This window comes from Aplidium turbinatum, chromosome 3 (genome assembly GCF_918807975.1).
Source record: "Aplidium turbinatum chromosome 3, kaAplTurb1.1, whole genome shotgun sequence".
NCBI classification, from domain to species: Eukaryota; Metazoa; Chordata; class Ascidiacea; order Aplousobranchia; family Polyclinidae; genus Aplidium; species Aplidium turbinatum.
Window position 1 is genome coordinate 38,210,383 of NC_137474.1, and position 23,050 is coordinate 38,233,432.

General features: G+C 37.9%; 3 protein-coding genes and 1 long non-coding RNA gene across 4 annotated transcripts in view; 1 reads left to right on the forward strand and 3 right to left on the reverse strand.

Moving 5' to 3' along the window:
• Nucleotides 1-23,050, forward strand: part of LOC145767011 (putative inactive peptidyl-prolyl cis-trans isomerase-like 6) — a 162,908-nt gene that overhangs the window by 115,348 nt on the left and 24,510 nt on the right. The window lies entirely within an intron of this gene.
• LOC145766778 (uncharacterized protein F54H12.2-like) lies at nucleotides 2,694-4,001 on the reverse strand. The gene has a single exon (XM_082578485.1). The coding sequence runs from the start codon at nucleotides 3,999-4,001 to the stop codon at nucleotides 2,694-2,696; it is 1,308 nt and encodes a 435-aa protein (XP_082434611.1).
• On the reverse strand, nucleotides 6,772-10,481 carry LOC145767657 (uncharacterized). Its single transcript, XR_014288827.1, has 4 exons — nucleotides 10,400-10,481; nucleotides 7,188-7,321; nucleotides 7,046-7,114; nucleotides 6,772-6,874 (listed from the first exon to the last, which is right to left on the reverse strand). It is a non-coding gene; the product is annotated as an uncharacterized LOC145767657 (long non-coding RNA).
• LOC145766779 (uncharacterized) lies at nucleotides 8,432-11,288 on the reverse strand. Its single transcript, XM_082578486.1, has one exon. The coding sequence runs from the start codon at nucleotides 11,286-11,288 to the stop codon at nucleotides 8,517-8,519; it is 2,772 nt and encodes a 923-aa protein (XP_082434612.1). The 3' UTR covers nucleotides 8,432-8,516.

Here is a 23,050-nt window from a genome sequence, read left to right on the forward strand (position 1 = left end):
AGGTCCGCTTGAAACTGTTGGTTGATGCTTCCTACAATCACTTGCCTTTTCGTAAATTTTCTTTTGATTGGTTTATGTAATGTGTAGGTGTCTTGTCCCATTAACCATTCTTTCACTTTCTTTATAGGCTTTTTTGAACTTTTTTGCAAAGCACTAACGCCACCAAAACTCCCAGGGTTACGGGGGTTGTAATAAATTTCCTTCAAAGACATATTTTAATATGGCGACCAAACAAATTGTTTCGATTTCTGTTTGGTATTTTTCCTCTTTGATCGACTAGGTTTGCTTTGCTTTTGTTCTCGTCCCAGAGAGCTGCTTGGCGCAGAAGGGTGCATGTAGGCCCACCGTTCTTTATTCCCAACTAACGTTTGTGGAGTGTTGATCTGTTTTAAAGCGTTTCCAAATTCTTTCCAACCTATCGGTTCAAAATTTTTTCTTTTTCTCAATACATCATTGATTAAATCTTGTACATTTGAACCAGAGAGTAATTTATCGTTTATTTTCACCTCGCCCAACTCATTCCAGCTTATGGTGTCAGAGTTTTTCATTAATTGAAGAAGATCTTGAGCTGATTTTCGTTTTGAATTTGGGACGCTATCTAATATTCTCAGCTCAATTGGTGGAGTCGTTGTATGGTTAGGTTTTGGCAGTTCTTCTTCAACTCGAATCCGGATAGGTTGATTTTTCTTTTCTTGGTAGGTTAAGTAACGTTGCAAAATTTGCTGATATAATTTCGCTTTTTCATCATCCGGTAAATCACCGCTTAAGATGGTATTCATCTCCTCGTCTAAATTCGAAAGCATTTTTGAGGTGGGGTTGGAAGCAGGGTTGTTCAAAACTCGGGGATCCACCAAAACCATCTTTTTTGCATGCATCATCACTTCCTTGTGAAAAGACTTGTTATAGCAGGAATGACAGCCCCAATAAGTGGTGCAATTAAACTTCCGAGAAAACCGCCGTTTTGTAAAATTTTCCTTTTTTTAGAAAGCGCAGTGCGTTTGCTTGCAAGAGTTCTCAAGTTCTTTCTATGACGAAAGAGCTTTTGCTTCTGGTTTGGTGTGAGAGTCACGTTCCCTTTTAAAATATTGAGAGCGCACTCACAGAAAGTATTAACCAAGTCTTTGTCCGCGCTTTTGATGATTGCCTTCCGTAGACTGGGTTTCGCTTTTGTAAGAACGTGAAACGTTCTAGCGTGACGTCTAACCCTCGCTGACATCATGAGAAAATGAGTCAAAAAGTGTTCTCTCGGCTCTTTTTATCACTTTGGAACATAAACAGTTTGTTGCTTCCCGGAAAAAATAGACGTTCTTAATCGTAACTTTTCCGGTGTGTCTTGCTTGAGGTCAACAAGTAAATATCCGTGTGGTGGAGCTGTCGCATCACGAAACGCTTCAACCATGAATTTCGACTTTGAAGGGTACATCTGGCTTGCTAAATGTCGAATCTGTGTGACATCGCGTGGGTTTTTGAAAAGAACTAAGTAATGAGCATTTAAGCTCACAGTCCTATGACCCTTTCCTTTATGAAATAAGTTTTGCACAATGTGGATCACGCTTAAATTTTTATGGTGAGACTTCTTAGTAAAAATATCAGAAATCGCCTCATCGTGGTTTCCCATCAAATCATCGATGATGAGTAGTGTTCTCTTAGAAGTATCAAGTCCGGACAGATCCGGAAGCCCCTCAACAAACTCCACATTGTTTATAGTCTCGTATAATGGTTGCCATTCTGAAAAGCACCATATCACTCTGTCTGGGGGAGGGTTGACTAAATGGGATGATTCTTTAATGAATTTATCTGTAAAGAAGGATTTTCCAGACCCACTCGGACCTGCTATTAAGCAACTGAAGGGGTGCTTCCAGCGCGAATCCATTACTATAACTGTCGAAAAATTTCATTGCAACACAATATAAATCACACTCGAAAGACTTTTATTTTGCGATCAATATCTTGTCTGCAGATAGGACACGTTGTTAAAGCGGAACTACAAGACGCACAACAGCATAAATGAGCACATGGTAAAAATAATGTATCAACATGAGCAGTCAGACAGACACTACACTCTCCTCTGTCATGAACTTCTGCGATGTCTTCTCCCGGACTCTGTTCTCTGGAACCCGAAAGTGCTGTGATTCTCTGTTGTGGTATGGCTTGCCCTCTCATCAAAACCTTCCCAGCCGGAGTGCCCATGTGCATTAAATTCATGATTCTTCGTGTTAGATTAGAGATGTGTGGGTTTCGAATCCGCACTCGCTCTATAGAAGGGGTTTGAGAAACCACTCCGTAAACATATTCAGGACCTCTACAGCATAGCACGTACTCGCACAAAGGAAAGTGCTTTGCATGTTCCTCCCAAGGGTTATCAGTCACAACTCAATTTTGTAATCCACCACCACAATACCAGCACTTCGTTCGATCGCGATCGCCAGTGTAATATAAACCAGCTTCTGCGAGGGAGAGACAAGAAGGACTAACGCCATGACTGAACCAAGCTCTTCCGCCTCTATAAAATGTTTGCAAGCGGTTTCCTACATGGCGCATAGACGGATAGCCGGGTTCTTGACAAGCAAATACCCCTCGATTGTCGGTTTCATTGGTGCTCGTCATGATTTTATTTTCTTTCTATCCAGCTATTGTCTTTTTATAGACCACTACCTTTTTTTTTTCATTTCTTTTTTTTTTTCAACACTTTATCAAGCGGAATAATCAAACATCACATTTCGATTTTTATCAACCTCCAACACATTATCAAATTCAGCATATACAATAACATTGATAGAATGAGCAAGGGCGTCAGCAAATTTAACATCCAAACGAAGTGTGCCGTGCCTTACAAGATCAAAGTAACCACCATCACTCAAATCTGGGCTTAAATCAAAAGCAAATAGGGAATAACCCTTGCCATAATCGGAGTAGTTAATACAATTGCCCAAATCTTTAAAAAAAGATCCTGTTCCAGTGAAAAGGGTGCTGTACGAACGAACATACTGTGGTGGGTCAGAGAATTTTGGAGTTAGGGGCTTTGAAGGAATCTGTTCTCCATTCAAATACAACGATAAAAAATTGATATTAAAATGTTCAAAATTAAATGGATTTTGATTGTATGCACCGTTGTAAGCCGTATTTTTAACAAATCCAATCACAACACGTTTCGGCATCTGACCCATGAAAACATTCTCATGCGTTGAACTCATATCTCCACGTGGTATACTAAACGTTTTAGTAACAACACGACGAATAGGATATTTTGCATTTGAAACTTGCAATGCTTTTGTATGCCCTGTGATGACTGCTGGGCTTAAATTCACTTGTCGAATAAAAAGAGATACTTCTTTTATGACGGTTTTAAACTCAGCAGCAGCAGCTGCCATCAAATTGAAAGCATGCTTAGAACGAATGAGACGCAATTTCATATTAACACCACTCAGTAAATATCGATTTTGAAAGAAAACGTCCAAATGAAGTTTTCCCAGCATTCCGACTTGACGGCTAGTTGCAGTCAAGCCTTTTCTTTTTATGAAACCGGTATTGTTCTGATCAAGATCCGACATGTGTGATGGGGTATCTTTACTCCACATTGATGCGGAGAGTTGAGAGTCTTTGGCGGCTGGTCCGAAGCTGAGCAATGTCTCGAGATAAGATCTGTAGGGATAAGTATTGTCTGAAGCTGTAATGAGTTTATCATTGAGATAAAGATCCACTTGAGAAAACAGCGAATGCATCCAATAATTTGTACCAGCCACAGCCGCCTGTGCAGCTATATCGGTCCCATCTCCTTTAACGATTTGTGCTTTCACAAAAAGCATGGAATTGGACAAATCAAAATAAGTGTTTCCAGAGGAATTCACGGTAAATTCAATAGAACCGCGTTCAGAAATGTTGTTTAATGGTTGAAATTCTATCCATTTTCCATCTTCAACGCTGGTTTGCGTCGGATTCACACTGAAAAGATTCAACTCTGACTTCAAGCACTCACAAGACAAAGGGTGAACCAACGCCATTTAAGAAAATATGTCTCTTGCTTTCCTCTTTGCTCTCTTTGATTTGAATGTTTTTGAGGGTTGCTTGCGCTTTTTATTTGTGTGATTCATCATGGAGTGAAGAAGGTTAGAGCCAGCCTCCCTACTTCTTTTCACCACTACCTGCTTTGCATTTTTTCCTTCTAAAACATCTCCTAGAAACTCTGAGCCGGAACGGATTGCTTGATGGGCAATGGCTTTTCCTGTCTTTTTTTGGAAGGGCATCACCATTTTTGCAGCTGAAGAGAATATATTCGCAAGACCATGACCTCGCTGAAATTCAGCTCCATGAAACACCGGGAGACCGTTTCCGGCTTGATCAATAAAATATTTTTCATAAGATACTGGATCAGACTGATGCATGATGTTGTTTTCTGAGATGCACAATCACGACAACACGTCCTGGAAGGAATGGCATCTTTTTTCCAGTGTCTGTTCTTAAATCCAATTCTATGGTATCAAAACTTTTGTGTTGTAATGGGTAGTACTGCGCTTTTTCATATTGTTTGGATACATAGGCTACTCTCCCCATCTTCGATCGAGTGGAATCACACGCAGAAGCGGGGCATAAACATCTCCAACCATGCTTGGTTTAAGCAAATCACAATAAACATACATTGAATAAAAACCCGACTTGAGATTCACAGGATTTTCGAGTGTGTGTTTCCCGGGTAAGAGAAAATCTTCAGCGAAGCCGAGTATTGTGCGCAAACGCGGAGAGAAAACGAGGGTGGCTCGTTCCATGATTTCAAATGTAAGTTTTCTTGTAAAATTATCATAATGCACTTGAAACACATGAGCTGGTTTGACGCAAAGAGCATCAATATCATCACGCGAAACACCTCCCTCAATTGTTTTCCGATAGAGTTGTTGGCTTAACGAATTCAAAATCGAAACAAGCTTTTTAGGTGAATCACAGTGTCCATCAGGGAAAGAGAGGTGAAGCTGTTCGCCCATGCAATTTACCACGATAATACAGGATTTTGCTGAGATGTTGTTGAAGTTGATTGGGAAGTGGATTTCTGATAACCCCATCTCCCATCCCCCCTCCAATCTCACTTGATGGGAAGCTTTACTTTGAAATTTGCGAGTGTGTTGTCTGGAAATTCATTCATGGAGGCATTCGAAGGGAGAGTAATATACATGTTTACTTGATGACTGGATTCGGTAATAAATAACCTAAGCAGGAGCTGAGCAGGGAAATCCAAAGATCTTTTTGTTCAACACCAGTCGAGAGATTATAAATACTTGCTATAATGACAGCATACACAATGATAACTTGACAAATGAACGCAATTTCGTTGTGTGGAACTTTTTGCCCAAACAGACCCCAAGACCCCTCAGAGGCTGGACGTGCACTCTCTTCAGGACTCATTTTCTTTCTGAAGGATGAATGGTCGGGCGTTTGCTTATAAAACACGATTGAACCGTGAAGTGATAAACTTTTTTGCCAGTTCATCGTTCTTTGATAGATCATCAGAGTAAATGTTCAAGACCTCTTTCAACTTATACCCTCTTGCAGATAGCATACCGAACAACAAAACGTGATGACCACAAGATGTCGCCATCAAACCTTGCACTGTCTGTTCATTAAACTTGGTTGAGGTTGCGTTTATGCGGAGGAAGAGATAGATTTCTCGATACATTGGATGGAGTCCTAAAGGGTCAAAATAAGTCGCTTTGTGGTTTTCATCAATAAAAATCCCTACCCAATGTGAGCCGGGTTGATCGGATCTGTCGAGATTGATAACGCATAAGCTAGGGTTTTTAAAGTCAACTTCCATCAATTGATCCCTCGCGAAAACTCCTTTAAAAACTGTCCTTGCATATGGGTCGGTCTGTAAAACCCTTGCCAATTGCTGGGTATCCATGCTTAATTTATGATACTTATTCAAAAAACACATTCCTCTTTATTAGCGAAAAAGGGGAAACTCATTTTTTCTTTTTTTTTTACTGTATAAAAAGGGTGGAGTTTTTTTTTAAGTGACAATTTGGAAAGCATGGAGAAACAAATCTCACAAATCTATGCGCCACAACCGTATGATTATGAACCATTCTATGAGGCTGAACAAGACTTAGCTAAAGAATCAAAACTTAAACGTGCTACAGCAAAAGTTGTTGACATTGCCAGTACTTTCAATGTGAAGCATGAAATTGGATTTAATCCTCACTTAAGACGAGCTTCATTATCTGTTCGCGTCGGAAGAAAAGCCTTTCATCCTGAACAACTTTGCAAAGTCGCGAAAAAGCTAATTGTGAAACAACCGTTTTTTGCTTTCCCCTCCACGAAAAATATCTTACAAATTTTATACTGGAGCAAAGAAGAAGATTCAACTTATTGTCCTCATAGCGAGCATATCCAGCGTGTGAAAGAGGAGCTCCTACCTCAACAAATTGATTTGAATTTTACCAGTGGGAAAGTTTATGCGCCAGCTGCCTATCTCTCTTATATTATCGATGGGAAAGTGAATGTGAAGGTTTATCATGAAGCGTATCCCTTGCCAACTCCAGAAGATCAACACCAACTACAAGAAATGCTCAAATATTTAAAAGTCCTAAAGGATCAATCACCAAGTGCTTTTTGACCTCAAAAACGTATCAAATTAGATTCTATTGTGTGATCGTTTTGTACGATTTGTCAATAAAATATGATTGAAACTATACTGTCTTGTTTCTTTTGTCAGTCAGCACATAAGTTTTATTTGATTTTTTATTTTATTTCCAATAAAAAAAACAAAAAAAACAGCAAGACAAAAAAGGTAGATAACGCCACAGTGTTATTTTTTCTTCGTCACTTTTGAAAAAATCTCTACTAAAAACTTGTGTGTAGACACCATCACACTCTGGCCCTTGTCCTGAAAAAAAAAAAGAAGATAGAATACATGAATGAATTAATTTCAAGAAGTAGGAATTCTCCACCACCACCCTCCCCATCAAACCAAACTGATCAAATAAAAAATTAAATTAATTATAATCAAATAATTATAATAACATAATAAAAATAAATATACTTTCAATAAGCTTACAGTTCCTAAAATCGCTAGCAAGGTCCTTCGCCGCTCCTCAATTCTTTCTAATAACTCCTCTAATTCTTTCTGTAAAAGCGAAATTCGCATTAGAAAAAAGAGAGAGACGTCATGATTTTTTTTTTATTGTGAAAGAACTCACAGCCTCCTCCTCCCATCCGATTTCTCTCAAAATTTTATGGAGTTCTTCCTGAACCCACTCGAGCTCGATGATTGCGATTTCCATTTTTCTTCAACAAACAATTGTAAAATTTTTTTTTTTTTTCTATAAAATTTCTGAAAAACAACAGAAAGCTGTGAGTTAAAAGAAAAAAAAAAGCACATGAACCCAATCCTCACAAGAGAAAATAATAACAATAAGAAAAAATACAAGAGAAAATAATAACAATAACAAAAAATAAATAAACAAAACGTGGAGTGTCAGTAAACTTTTTCCCATGACAACCCTTAAGTTAAGAAAAAACAAACATAATGCATACACAAAAGTAACGCAAATATTTCATGAAAACAAAACGAGACAAACAATATACTGAATCATATACGCAGAGGCCTTGTGGAAATCCCATCCTCCTGCACAACACGTTTGATGTAAAAATAATTTAAACCAATTCGTTCCTGGAGGTATGTATACATCCTATGGTTGTGAACTCTAAACCCGGTATTTTTTCCAATTATCGAGAGTTTACTTTTTAAAACACTAAGGTAATCATCTTTTGAGAGTGGGTTTTGACGGATGGTGATGCCTTTGCTCGTCTGCTTATTTTTTTCCCCAAAACAATAATAACATTTGGAACCTAATGCCACTGCGCCGTCTCCTTCATACTCGCTTTTAAAAAGCCCAGGTGTACGAAGTTGGAACTTACTTTCCTTTTTACAACAGGGGTGTTGCACCTAAGCACTACCACACAATTTATGTTTTTTGAAGTCGCTTTTATGTTGAGAGCAAGCTTGCTCTGGTAGCCATTTTCCACATTCCTCAAAAAACTCGTTTTTTAAATCAGGTTTAACGACATCTTCTAAAGATGAGGCGCTGATAGCAAAATATAATGAATCGGTGTCACATTGAATTAATTCAAAGTCTTTTCTATCAATAAATTTTAAAAGAAAATCATAATAGAACTGTAAAAGACGAAGCTTTGCATTTTGATAAACCATTTGCCCTATTTGAATAGGTAAGTCCCAAATCACTTTTCGTTTTTCCATACTGACTTCGAAGAGACCTTCTTTCAGTGGTGAAAGATGAAGAAATCTAGGCTCATTAACCATGCGTTTTGCCTTCTCTTCATCACAATAAGACCACAACCTATGGCGGTCTTTAGCGGTGAGGACTTTACCATACGAACTATTTCCTAATAACTTCCATGTGGAAGCGATGATGGCCTCATCTGGGTGAGAATCACCTCGACGTCTCGCTTCTGCCACTGTCTCACCAAACGACTTGAAACACGCCTCAGGTCTGTATTGGATGACCTCATAGACCCTCGTCATTTCTAAGCCATGTTTCAAATACCACTTCAAAAGAGGTGTTGCGATCCTCAATGCTGACTTCTGTGTTTTTGAATATCGGTGGAAACTCCTCGAATCTCTTTTCTAAATGTGCAGGGACTCGGATGTCGCAGCGAAGGAAGCCAAACAGACTGTCATTCATCACTTTTTGATGGATATTTTCTTTTGTTAACTTAAGGGGCTTTGTAAGCTTCACTTGCTGTATAAAAGCCCTCACATCTGGTTTTCTTTTCTCCTCTCGCCAAACACAACCCCACATAACTACAACGATTAAGCCCATCTCACGCAACTCACGACTCCTTTTCTCAGTTCTCTCTCGTTTCTCTACCATCTCCTGGTTCCATTCCTCACCCCCCTCCCTCATCTGACAGTCACAGCCATGATATCTACACCCCATATATTCAAAAATAACATTAGTTTCAGGTATCCAACCATCTGCATAATATGAACCGAAACGCTTTTCTCCTAAGTTGAATCGGTGTCGGATAAACACACCCCTACAAGAAGATTCATACTCGAGCCATTCCAACGCCTCCCGAGAGTGGGTAAATTGCGGCTCTGGGCGGAAATTGTTTTCTTCACGATAACGGATAAACATACTGGTTGGAGACTGCTGGGAAATGGCGTGAAGGTAAAGTGAGTTTGCATCATAGCCTACCACTTTTTGACAAATATTGGCATCATCTCCAAACTCCAGGGAGCGGATTTTAGTTACACCCTTCTCGTGGTATCTGCAGAAAACAATAGAGGGACCCCCTGTAATCTCTTTCCGGAATTTCTGGTGAAGATCTTTATCTCTTTCACTCATCAACGTAAAAAATGTTCCTCTAGGTATAGTAGAAACGAGATAGCGCAATGTTAGACCTGGAATGCTTACACACTCTTTAAAAGCATCAACACCTAGCCCCTTGTAAAAATCAAACTGCTTTGTCACCGCTTCTAGAAAAGGGACAACATCAAGCATGTTATAATACTTAAGAAAGTCCCCTAAGGTTTGCATTTTTCGATCCTCCCAGACAGCCTGACAATGTTGATAATCAGCATTCGAAATACCCTCCATTTTCAAGCGGCTGTAAAAGGCTTCTTGAGGGGGTAAAGCTGTCTCATCTAGTTTTTTAAAATCATCCAGATACTCATATGGGAAAAATCCTTTTTGCATACTACAACCGTATGCTTTAATATATCCAGCGTAGCTGGAGTGGGGAGCGAGGTAGTTTTTAACATCTAAAAAACGAAACTGTTTTGTCAAAACCGCCATGAAATCATTATTTTTTTTAATAACAAAGTCAAGACTCTCTCGCAAATAGGATATCATTTCTACCTTTCCTATATTCATGTCGTAGCGACCAGAATTAAAACCCAAGACAGGAAGTTGTGAAAGATAAGTGGAAAATTCTTTCCTGAGCCTTTGAATATAAGATTTACCCTTCACACCCTCTGTTAGCGCAGATAACTTTTCATCTAGAGCCTGGATAACATACTCAAATTTGCTTGAAAGAACCTCAAAGGATTTTTTGGACATTTGTTCTAAGTAATTCAACATTTTTTCAATCAAAACTCTCGGGCTTTCATCGAGAAAAAAAGCCGGCTCTTCAAACCCCGGGACATTTCCTGTTACCGCTACACTAACTGGTATGTGCTGAGAGAACCATGTCACGTGAGGGGTTGGATAAGGAACATCAGACGTGTTAAATCGGGTTTCAAAATCATAAACACAGCGAAAGGGAAAATATCTATCATTTTGAGGAACGAAAATCCCTTCATCTTCAAGTTTTTGAAAGATTGTTTTTGATAAAGTATACACACCTCCAGGGTAGATTTGCTTCAAACCATTCTCACACGACTTACTGTGCCGCAGTAGATGGAAATGGGTTTTCCACAATTTCCCACAGTTTGAACATTTCAGCGAATGAGAAAAACGATTGACATCTGAAATGTAACAAAAATGATTTTCAAACTTATTGAGGTGTACAGTGGTAGGAAATGTTGCTGGACTCCTTCGAATAAGCATCGCGAATCCATTACAATCAAGCTCGTACACATTGATATTAATTGAAAACACACTTTCAGCTCGATCTAACTCACTCATGTGTATACCCTTATAATCAGGAGTCCAGGGCATCTCATAAAAAACTCTAAATAAGAATTTCGTTTCAACTTCAAGATCAGAGGGGGAATACCCTCGAGATAGAGCGAGGGCACGAAAGAAACATAACCGATCATTATAGACACCGTTTATAGAACAATTCAATGCATTCAGGAAGCGATTATTCAAAATATACTGAGGCAGTTGAACACAACAACACCCGATCGGATGGTCAATCAGTTTTGTGATATAAAATGTGACATTAGATACCTCTTGTAAGACCCATTGTGAATCACTTCTAGACTTTAAAGTAAACTCATCAATATCTCTGCTGGAGATTCGATCAAGAAAGCGGTTAAAATCATCAGAATTCGAAATTAAAATGGTGTGGTCAAAAAACAGAAAATTATTAGAAGATGGGTGAAAATAACGGAGTTCGTTAGTAATCTTGTGTTTCAAAAAAAAACCGAAACTTATGTTCAGCTTAAACTTAGTCTTTTGTCGCAAAAAAATGCTACGGATAAAATTTTGGTGAAGTTCGTTGATTCTTCTTTGAGCATTTCCAGGCTGAAGAAGGAAATTCAATCGATCTTGGATGGGGTTGTTCAGGACTTGGTGCGTGCGAACACTCCTCCAATGACGAGCATACATCCGCCTACCACAGCCAAGAAAAGTCAAACTCCTCAATTACCGTCCTTAAAAAAAAAAAAAAAAAATGCATACCTATTAAAGGTTTTCTCATTGTATATACCAACTGATAATATGAAATTAATTAAGTATATATATTTTTTTTCCTTCTAGATGCATTGAACATAGGATTAAAATAGTGTTTACACAAGTTCACCTCCAGTCTTCCACGAGTCCCTCGGTCTGAGAGTCGAAAGGCATCAACTCCTCCTCTAACCACTTCTCTTCGAGTATTTGGAGATCAGAGAGAGGGTCCTCACTCCGCTCACTATTTAGAAAAAAAAGCATATTTAATATATAAAAACACAACCTTACAAAAGTCCAAACAAACTCACCGCTCCCTGTTCTGAGAGAATTCATTCGCAGCCTCATACAACTCCCCATCAGAAACATCCCCCCTACAAAACATTTTTCATAACACCCTCCAGAGGAGTTTAAATAAATAAAATATTATAAACATAACCTCACATCTTTAACTAATATAGTTTTAACACCCGATTCCACTTTAGATTTAATTTTTATTTAATTACCCTCTATTAGGAATACCATACAAGCTTACCATGGGGGTGGGGAGGTTGCTTCTTCCACCTCGAGAAACGCCTCATCGGGTAAACTTCCCCTATAATACAAAAGAAAATTTAAAAATTCATAAAACACTTTAATAAACTTTACCTTAGGCCATTTATTTTAACATCCATTTCCACTTCAAATTTTATTTTTATTTAATTATCCTCTATTAGGAATACCTTACAAGCTTACCATAGGGGTGGGGAGGTTGCTTCTTCCACCTCGAGAAACGCCTCATCGGGTAAACTTCCCCTATAATACAAAAGAAAATTTAAAAATTCATAAAACACTTTAATAAACTTTACCTTAGGCCATTTATTTTAACATCCATTTCCACTTCAAATTTTATTTTTATTTAATTATCCTCTATTAGGAATACCTTACAAGCTTACCATAGGGGTGGGGAGGTTGCTTCTTCCACCTCGAGAAACGCCTCATCGGGTAAACTCCCCCTATAATACAAAAGAAAATTTAAAAATTCATAAAACACTTTAATAAACTTTACCTTAGGCCATTTATTTTAACATCATATCTACCAAATTGCCGATCCACTTTCTGTTGGCATAGCCTCCTTCATCTTGGGTTGGGGAGGGTTGTGCTTCGATTTAATGTGGTGGCTCAGTCCCCATTTTTCTTTATATGTTCGCCCGCAAGTTGGACATGTGTGTCTAACTGATCGGTGTTGGTGTGCGAGTTTATCTTCTCGACTAAAAAAAAACGCAAGTTGGACATGGGTGTCTAACCGATCTGTGTTGGTGTGAAAGTTTATCTTCTCGACTAAAAAAAAAACTATCAATGAGCTTAATCACAAAAACACCACCTAGTGTGAGCATACAACTAACCTTTGAAACGAAACATTACATTTGCGACACCTGCCGCAATATTTTTCATGTCGTCTAACTCTCCAGTGTTTATCGAAATCTCGGCGACAGAATCGACATTGAACGTTTGAGTGCTTGTGCCGCTCCTTACTCTGAACACTACAAAGAAAAAACCCCATTAGGACTATCACCCAGCCGGAATTTTTTTCATGGAAAGATCAGAATTTAAGGAAAAATAAGTATTACACAAACCCCAAACAAATAACTTAACAAAAACAAGGAAATTAAAATACCTTCCAAACATAACACCACACAGTTGACAGAAAAGACACGTTAAGTTCACATGAGAATGGAGAGACCTTTCTTCTTTAAATGTCTTATGACATTTTCCACACTCGTAATCTCGCGAGCATTCATCTAAAAATCTAACGAAATGAATGTTTCAGAAACCCATTGAGTTTGAATAAAGAAAAATTAAAAATACCACTCACCTGTTGAATGAGCTTGATTCCATAACTAAGCAACCTCACTTCTTTTCAAAGCGACTAATCCAGTATGAAATCTACCTACTCTTTTATAGAACCCAAGCTTCCGCTGAATATCTTATATCTTCTTTAATAAAATTATATATAATGAAACTTTTTTAAAAAATCACTTCCCACCAAGCAATATAAGCACAAAAATCAATTCTAAGGAATATTGACAAATATAAGGATTATTAATATCACCATTTCCCGCAACTTAATATCCAATAAAGGTTATGTAAGTTCTCAAAATCTACTCAAAATCAAGTTTTTTTGCTAGGGAAGATTCATTTTTCACCACACCATATCAGTGCAAAATCAAATATAAGGATTATTAATATCACCATTTCCCGCAACTTAATATCCAATAAAGGTTATGTAAGTTCTCAAAATCTACTCAAAATCAAGTTTTTTTGCTAGGGAAGATTCATTTTTCACCACACCATATCAGTGCAAAATCAAATATAAGGAGTATTAATATCACCATTTCCCGCAACTTAATATCCAATAAAGGTTATGTAAGTTCTCAAAATCTGCTCAAAACCAAGTTTTTTTGCTAGGGAAGATTCATTTTTCACCACACCATATCAGTACAAAATCAATTATAAGGATTATTGATCTCATCATTTCTCACCGCGCGATATATGCAATGTGTAGGTTATGTAAGAATAAATTATTTCCTTGACAGCTCTACGTGTTGGTGTGACGTCACGCCGTTGTCTATGCAATTTAGCTACCAGCAACAAAATCTCCACAAACAACACAATCTCCACAAACAACACAATCTCCACAAGCAACACAATAATAAAGCAAAGTTACATATAACACTACTACGCTTTGCTGGAAGTTAGCTAGAAATAGCAAAAATTCACCAAAATCTTGAATTTACAAGAAAACTACACAACTTTTAGCATCAAATTTAATATCATCACATCCGCCTGGCAATTTTAGGAAAAGTCAAGAAAAACCAAGTGCATGGCGTTACTGTGCTTCAAATAATCCAAGGAAATATGAGGGGGGGGCCAAATCTGGCCTCCCTTTGAGGAGCAAAGTGTTAATTCTTCTGCACCAACTGAGAAGAAAACGGCTTTAATCTTTTGCTTCTGTAGACTACCAACCAACAAGATCTTCTTTTATTATTTCTTTGTGCTTCTAAGTTCCAACTGACAACAACGTCTTTTATTCTTTATGCTTCTTGGCCTACCAGCTAACAAAAACGTCTTTTATTCTGTATGGTCACAGCGGTAAACCATAATCTCTTCGTGGGAAAATTGTAACATAAGATTCCCAAATCCGTTCGTCTGCATGTAATGACCGAAAAATAAACACTCTTTTGAAACGTCTATTCAAAAGTGTATTCCTGTAAAATTAGCCACCTGGCTGTCGAAAGTGGGATGCAACGCCGTACACCACTAAAACTTGTCACTACAGAACAGATTACTTGGATAAAAGACGGAATTTTTGTCCAGCTAGCAAGCACTAAGCCAACAGTTAAATGTGCGACTAACTCTCAAGCAACCATTTCACGAATGACCAGAATAGATAGCAATATCTCAAATGCATGTACACAGTACTGTGACGCAATAGTGAAAGACATTGTCACGCAATTCAAACCGGTGTTGAAAGGCAATGATGCAATATTTCATCAGGCCTTACGAACGATGGTGCAATATTTGGACATTTTCTAGCAATTTCCATGACGTAAGATGCCAGCTAGGTTAAGTAGACCATAACGGTTTTTATATGACGTTTGATTTGGTGAACAATTGGCTGGAACAACTGCTTCCTTCTGGCTCAAGGCAGATTGGGAGAGAGTAGGCTAATTGATTTCTGTCACTGTCATTAGGAGATTGTCTTAAGGTACTAGAAGGCTCTGCTGTCCTGGCCGCGGGGGGACTACGGTTTGTCTGGCCTCTACTTTTCGACTATCCTAGCTTGAGTGGCCCTTCCAAGAGCAGATGTCAGTATCGCTCAGGATTATTTAAAGATGCTTTGGAAGCTTTCACTAGCAAGCTTGATAATTGAAAGAGAAAAGTTAGAACGAACAATTGAACATGTTACTATGTTTAAAGAAATATCATCGGTGCTGGTTGTTGATGACGGCGTATGAGCGATCTTTTCAGGCTAAATTGGAGGGTAGGAAATCATCAGCCACTCAGCAGTCTCGTCGTCCAGGACCCTCAGACTATGCGCACCTTGTGGAGACCGGTGGGTTAGGCAATGATGGATGACATGGTCTGCGGTCTGTTCCGTGGCACCACACTCGCATTCTGATGAAGGAGCCAGGCCCCACTTGTGCATGTCCGAAAAAAAATTGGAGTCATTTGAACTATTCCTATTGCATGTCCAGTCTAAAGAAAACACTTGTGCATGTCCAGAAAAAAATTGGAGTAATTTGAACTATTCCTTCAGCTTCCTCACGGCTTCTGAAAATTTCTATTTTGCTGAAAATTTCGCATTTTTGTGGGTGGTTACATGATACATAATTGCGTTAGACATTTTGCCAGCTATAAACGTCATTGTATTTCTCTTTATAGACCTGCTCTGAGCTGTTGCGTCATTTTTTAATGAAATTGGGTTAATTTGGTAGGAAAAAGTGACGTCCTTTAATTGAATTTACGTCACTGACGAAGTTTGTAGTTATGTAACCACAAACAAAAATGCGAAATTTTCAGCAAAATGAAAATTTTCAGAAGCTGTGAGCAAGCTGAAGGAATAGTTCAAATGACTTCAATTTTTTTTTTTAGGTTATTTAGATATATCTAAACAATATTGTATCTACCCAAACTAAAAATATTTTTGAAAAAAATTGCGTTTTTGACCCCATTTTTCAATTTTTGGGCCCCATGAGGAGGCTGAAGACAATTTGTTACGAATCTCAAATTTTGTCATGATTGTTTTCTCACTCATTGCCACCATTTCCCCACTACTCCGAGAGAATTTAAAAAAAAAGTTCAAAAACGAGCCACCCTATACTGTCTAGGGTTATGGCGAGGTATGTAGGCTAGGTTCGGCACAGTAGGGCAGGCGTTTCCCATCAATGTTAATGTTTATCTCACGCTGTGCCTCCCGGTTGTTAAGATGGAAGGCCGCTGACACTGTCTTTGACTTGCTGAGCTGTAGCTTCCATTTCTGGAGGTATGCTGATAGTGTTTGCATGTCTTGGCTGAGGTTCCTCTCCAGTGACTGCCAGTTTCCTGCTGAGTGCAGGAGTGCCAGATCGTCTGCGTAAGCATTATTCAGAGAAAAATCAATCACTGGATTTTAGCCATTAATGTGTAATTCCTATTCCAAAGTAGCAGAGAAGTATCCTTCCATTTGCTTCCACTTCGAATCAGGTTTTTCAACTCTTGCAAATGAAAACAAAACAGAGACACAGATTAGACGTGGAGAATGATATTCGTTGTGCTCTTTCCAATACTCTTCAAGCATTCATGAGTTGTCGAAACAAAAAATCTCAATCTTCACACAGACTGTTACATGCAATCACTTTTAAATTTTGAATGTATTCTTTGAATAAAATACTTTTCAGCAACGTTCTTTATTAATTAAATTATTTTAGTATGAAAAGGAATATTACAGGCTAAAAAGCTTATTACTAGTGAAAGTTTAGTTTATCTTCCAAGACTTAGATTGCAATATATTCTTACAATATACACTTAGATTACAATATTAATGTAAATGAGTTTTTAACAAACTAAACTTATAGGGGGGGAATTTAAATCTGAATGTCGACAAAAAGGGTCCATCGGATAAAAAAGGTTGGGAACCACTGCCTTAGGCGGTTGGGCTCCTGGAGTCTTGCTCAGTTTGGGGGGGGGGGGGGCTGTCGATTCTTCTTATGCTTTAAGAGTGATATCTCTGTTATTTTTTAAGGCACGGTTTCAAAATTTGGGATTCACTTTGTAAAATTATTCACGCAGAGCATATCCGAAAATTAAAACTATGTAAATTTTAGAACTGCTTATATAACTTACGTTGAAATGTTGATGTGACTTATGATGTTTGAAATATTTGGTATTTTTTGATAGAGTAATGAAAAACATGCATTGCAATGTTGTGATTAAATTTTTTTTACATAATCTCAATTTAAATCACTTGATTAACGAGACATGGGCCAAATTAATTGCTTTCATCCAGCTGGTGGAAAAATTTTGAACAATAGAATATGAAATATTTCAGAGGATGTGCTGATAAATGCCTTATATCTCTCAATTTATAACCTTTATTCGCTCAAAATTTCAGCTCAATAGAGGTGAATAAAAGTTAGGAAAAGTCAAGAAATCTCGTAGTCGCACCCTCAGTGGTTTTAGATATACAACTGTTGATACAAAAAAGTTGAATTGACAGCCCCCCCCCCAACCTTCAAAGGGTTAATAGCCAGAAGTTTTGGAAAACGATATAAATTTCTACAAACTTTATTATATTTTCAACAAAGGGATCAACTTCGGAATCCAAACTTGGAAAATTTGGGGGGCATGGCCCCTTTCGCCCCCCCTGGCTACGCCTATGCAGCGGATCACCTTCTTGTTTGCCCTTGGCTTGCCACCCGGCGCAGTAGGTGAGACCTGTCAGTGTATAACTCCGTTGCGGAAGAATGTGTCAATCTGTGGTGTATCAACGAACTTTAGAAGACTCGATAGAAGAAGAACTGCATCATATCTAACTGACCATCTTGTACCAGATAATGTCTTCAAAACAGGCAAACCATCTAGGAATTTTCGTTGGACTTTCCAACGATGAGTAGACGAGCCATGAATAAAGGCTTTGCAACAATTCAAAAAACTCAGCGGCAGAACGGCATGTTTCTACAGGACATTTAGGCTACCGATTAAATTAAGTGAATGTGCTGTGCAAGGAACATAATGAGCTACACTACATTTCTCGCGCAGAAGAGCTTGAAGACCGTTATACTTGCCACTCATATTGGCAGCATTATCATAACTTTGACCCGTAATCCGTACCATTTTCGGATATGAAAGTACCGTATCAAATAAATATGTTTTTTGTTAAAAAAAAAACGAAGAAAAATTGAATAACTGGGGCTGGGCAGGGGTGCTGCAGCACCGCAGCACATATGGGTGAGCCGCTCTTGCTTGTTTGAGATACGAATTAAAGCAGTAATTTCCAGCTGTCCAACTAAAAAATTAGTAGATTTTTTTCTTTGAGGTGGAGGCCCCCAAAAGTGGGGGCCCTGGGCTTCAGCCCAGTCCGCCCCCCCCTTAATCCGGCACTGGGGGCTCCCCTGCAAAAAAAACACCTCTGCGTCTACAGTAGCATCCAGCACTGCACAGCATTTTGCAGAAACTTCAAAGGCTGAAAGGAAGAAAAAATAACACAAAATCACATTTTTTCCACGTAGGGGGGCCCTTCAAAAGTCGAGGGGCCCAGGGCACCTGCCCTCTATGCCCCCCCTAAATCCGGGCCTGTCAACGTGAAATTGACAGGTTTTACAGCACGCTGACCTGTTTCACCCTTGAACTACCCAACAAATTCGCCAAAAAGCTACGAGCAGTGATTAGTATCTTTATATTTAAGCAGCTATACTTTGGTATGGTTCACATTCACAGGATGACAGCAAATGTCAAGATATTTTTTCAGCACTTTTAAAATTTTATTTTATTTTTTAAAGTTTTGTGTATTTTCACTCTAGCTTACTTGGCTGCAGTGCTTTTATTTAGAAGCTTGTAAGACAATAATAAATACAATATATCACTTCGAAAATGACGATGAATATTTTATTGTCCGTTTATATCATCACAATGCAAAAACACGATTACATCCAGGCCCGGATTTAGAGGGGGGTATAAAGGGCAGGTGCCCTGGGCCCCTCGACTTTTGAAGGGCCCCCTACGTGGAAAAAATGTGATTTTGTGTTATTTTTTCTTCCTTTCAGCCTTTGAAGTTTCTGCAAAATGCTGTGCAGTGCTGGATGCTACTGTAGACGCAGAGGTGTTTTTTTGCAGGGGAGCCCCCGATCTAAAAGTGCCCCGGGCCCCCCATCAGCTAAATCCGGCCCTGATTACATCACTTGTCAAGTCATTTCTGGATGCAGAAAGCCGCTTTTGTAAAGAGTTACATTGCAAACGCAAGTTGGATTTGCATCATGTTTTCCCTGCGGTTTATTGAAAGATGAAATGAGAGTTTTGCACTCATGAAATTCGATAAGATAGTTTGTGACAGCTTGTAGAAACGCAAAATGCAAAAGTGATTGAAGCTCGAAATCGTTGGAGGATATCATAAAAATCGTCAGTAATTTTGCACAAAAGTTTATATATTTGAAAACATGAATGATGTAAAGGTGACACAAATACAGTTTTCAATATTTGTTTGAATTGATGTGTAAAATGATTCTGTAAACCATGTAAAGCAACAAAACAGAAAGTGTTATAAAACACAGATGAGTGATTTTTTCGTAACCAACAATTGGTTTCAACCTCATCCAATAATGTTGTAGCCATTATCCTTGTTATTGTCTTCTCTCTAAAAGCCTCTTAATTGCCAGAGCCTTTACAACTTTTAGCGCAACATTTTGCCTTCTATGATGGCCGTATGGGGATGGGTTGTTATAGGGCGTCTGTATGTAGGATAGGAGCCTGAAATAGCCAAACAATATCACCACTTTTTACGCTAATTTCGCTATTGTTGCCAAGACAGAAATTAGTTGAATTAGTTTATAATGGCAATTCCATTTCAATACGATGCTATATTTTCTGACAAAAAATGCAAAGTTGCAATAGTTAAACTTCAAAGCACATCTGAAATCCGCATTTCTCATAATCGACTGATGTGTTGTTAACTGGTTATGTATAAAAAAAAAGACTCATATCAAGCATGGAGGTAAAAAACAAACACGGCTCAAACCACAGATATTGAAATCTAATAATAAATTTTGGGTGAAAAACTATCTCAAACTTTTACTAATCTGAATGTAACACATTAGGACACAAATTAAAACTATCTTGCTTTTTGTCATGCATGCAAAAACGCTGTCCCGTCGGGGCAGGGCAGTTTATATATGTTTGAATAAACTTCATTATCCTTTGTTACACAAACTTCAATACGTGAACCGTTGACTACTGTTCTACTAAGAAATTTTGTGTGTATTTTACTTTTCTTGTAACTGTAGTCATCAGTGCTGTCAATCTGTCATATGCACAACTTACTTCTACGTCTGCAGTGTTGCCGGCCGCGTCTGTACGACGCGTAGTAGGAGTTTTTGCAGACACACTTGTATCTGTATCCAGATCTCTTGCAAACTTTATTTTTACGGCACCTTACATAGTAATTACCTTCAGATTAAAAAAATTGTTTGCAAAGCTTTATTTGACTTTTTTGTCTTATCCAGGCTTAGGCTTGTGAATGGGAAGGCAAGGAAGCAAAACTTCCTCTCCACCTTCAGGAATGCCTTTAAGTGTCATGTGAAAAAAAAGCATTTTTGAGTGAACAAGTTTCGGTTAATGAGTTAAAATCGTATTGGATTGTTAGCTACTGTGAATCATGGTCACGATGCATAGGCTACCCACAATAACAAAAACACATTAAAAAGATTTCAAATCTTGATAAAAGAAACTAAATTGTACAAGAACTATTTATTTTATAGACGCTAGATATTGATGTTTTCTCTAATTCTGTAGCTTATTTGTATAGGTCATTCCAAACTGTAGATCTATATTTTTGCAATTTGAAAAGCATATTAATTTTATGGAATATCCTCCCGCACACAAATCCGTTGTGACTGGTTAAACATCTTCCCTATCAACCTGATTTGGCTCCCACAAATTACTATTTATTCCCAAGATGAAAAAGCTTTCAACGGTCGATATTTTGCTATGTGTGGCAGCCCTGACATTCCATCCCACTTGCCTCCAAACTCGGTACACAACTATAATACATTCATATCGCAACGCGCGTGGCTGCCACACGAGGATAATAAGATAATTAATGTCATCTTCTTCTTTTATTGTCGCACTTGATTCCAAGCATTGACCGCCTCTTGCATGAAAAGTTTCCAAATTCTCTGTTGTTTGCTTTGTGTATTAGGTGTAGCCTATGTTGGTGTTAGTTTTGTCATAGAGGAATCTTTGAAAGATAAAGACTGAAGTTTCAGTCAAGAGCGGACCCGTAAGATCTATGACCGTTTACAAGTAGTTTTACGCTTTTTATTAAAAAAAAAACCTTTGAGCTGCATCATTTTTCACCAAATGTTTTTTGATTGATATGGGAAGCTTATTATTCGTGTTACTAAGCAGTTTCAACTTTCATTGAATTAGCCTATATAAATGTTTGTTGCACTATTTACCCATCTGGCAACCGTGATACTGTTGTCTGCCATCAAAAACGCAAAAAAATTCAGAGGTCTACGGTCAGATAAACCGCTTCAAACAAAAATACAAAAGTTATACAGAAAAAAAGCAGCATGTGTTTTCACATTTATTATATTTGTTTATACTCAGACCACAATTATGGATCTGGTTGATTTGCTGCAATAAACCGCTTTACAAGTCCAAAGTCGGCTTCAGAGTTCAATTTTTTTAGCAGCGCCATTCTAAACTTTTCAAACATCTAAATTTTGGTCCAAGAAAGCAAACGTATTTTTAGAACTTACAAAAAAGAGTCGTGAACAAAGTTGAATCATTTTTTCTTATTTCAAAAGTGTAACATTACTGAGCTAAATAAAATAAATAAAGCAGGGCATTTTAATTAACATCCTGTCTCTTATTTCATGCATTTTAACCAAAAAGAGTTAGAGTGATGTGTTAACAAGTATTATACATTTATCTTCACTGCAATCCATTCCATCATGCAAACATGCATATCAATGTTTTTGTTTAATTCTCTCGTACGAATAAAATTGTGTTTTCGAGTAGGCTAATAAGGTTGATAAAGGTGTTTTCTAATATCAATTTTGGTAACTCGGTTTTCTGATGAAAATAGTTTTTGATAAAGCCTTCTTGGTAGTAGCAAAAGCCTTCACAACTCAAAAAGTAAAGTCACAGTGCTTTCTCGGCTTTGTTGGTATTTACGGTGACAGTGATTTAGCTTCCGTTAGGTGGTGTGGAAGTGCTATCTTTGCACCACTTCATTCTCTTTGGAAATCCAGTCACTCTCGAATTGCATTCACTGGATTAGACACTAAAACAACAAACAAAACACAGCGTTTCTGAAACAAGAATTATTCTCATCAAATATTCATGTCCTATTTATACTGTATATCTTCAGTGAGGTAGGCTACAGTACAGTAAAATAAAGCTTTGGAAGAGAGTTCGTTTGTTGTACTACAGACATACAAAACTAAGTAGGCTAACTTCTACGGGTTTAACATTTTTTATTATACAAAGAAATATAACATCATTAAGAAACTCAACGTTTTCGACACGTACTAGTGTCTCGTCAGGAATTACTTTAAATCTGCAATACGCATAAAGTGAAAATTATAAGATTAATCTGACTATGCACTATAACTGTAACGACACTCCGGTTTGAACAGCACAAGCTCAATTTGTTTATTTTAATTATGTTGTATTTCTTTATGTAATATAAAATGTAAACCCATTGAAGTTACTTTGTTTTGTATATCTGTGGTACAGTAAAACTATGAGACGTGAAATACTTCTTTGGTAAAATATCTACAAAATAGCCCACATGATTTAAAAACGGTAAGTTACTTTGTGCAATTCGATAGTGAAGCTATTCATAAATACAAGCCCTTTGCGATAAACAAAGTTTTTATGGAATAAAATTTCCAGGCAGGTGGGCTATGTGTTTCAAAGCAATAGAACTATCACCTTTCGTGCAAGAGAAGTTAGTAGTG

Bases quoted from the DNA above. Each gene is read 5' to 3' on its own strand.
- LOC145766778 (XM_082578485.1), bottom strand. From the start codon at position 4,001: ATGGCGTTGGTTCACCCTTTGTCTTGTGAGTGCTTGAAGTCAGAGTTG.
- LOC145766779 (XM_082578486.1), bottom strand. From the start codon at position 11,288: ATGTATGCTCGTCATTGGAGGAGTGTTCGCACGCACCAAGTCCTGAAC.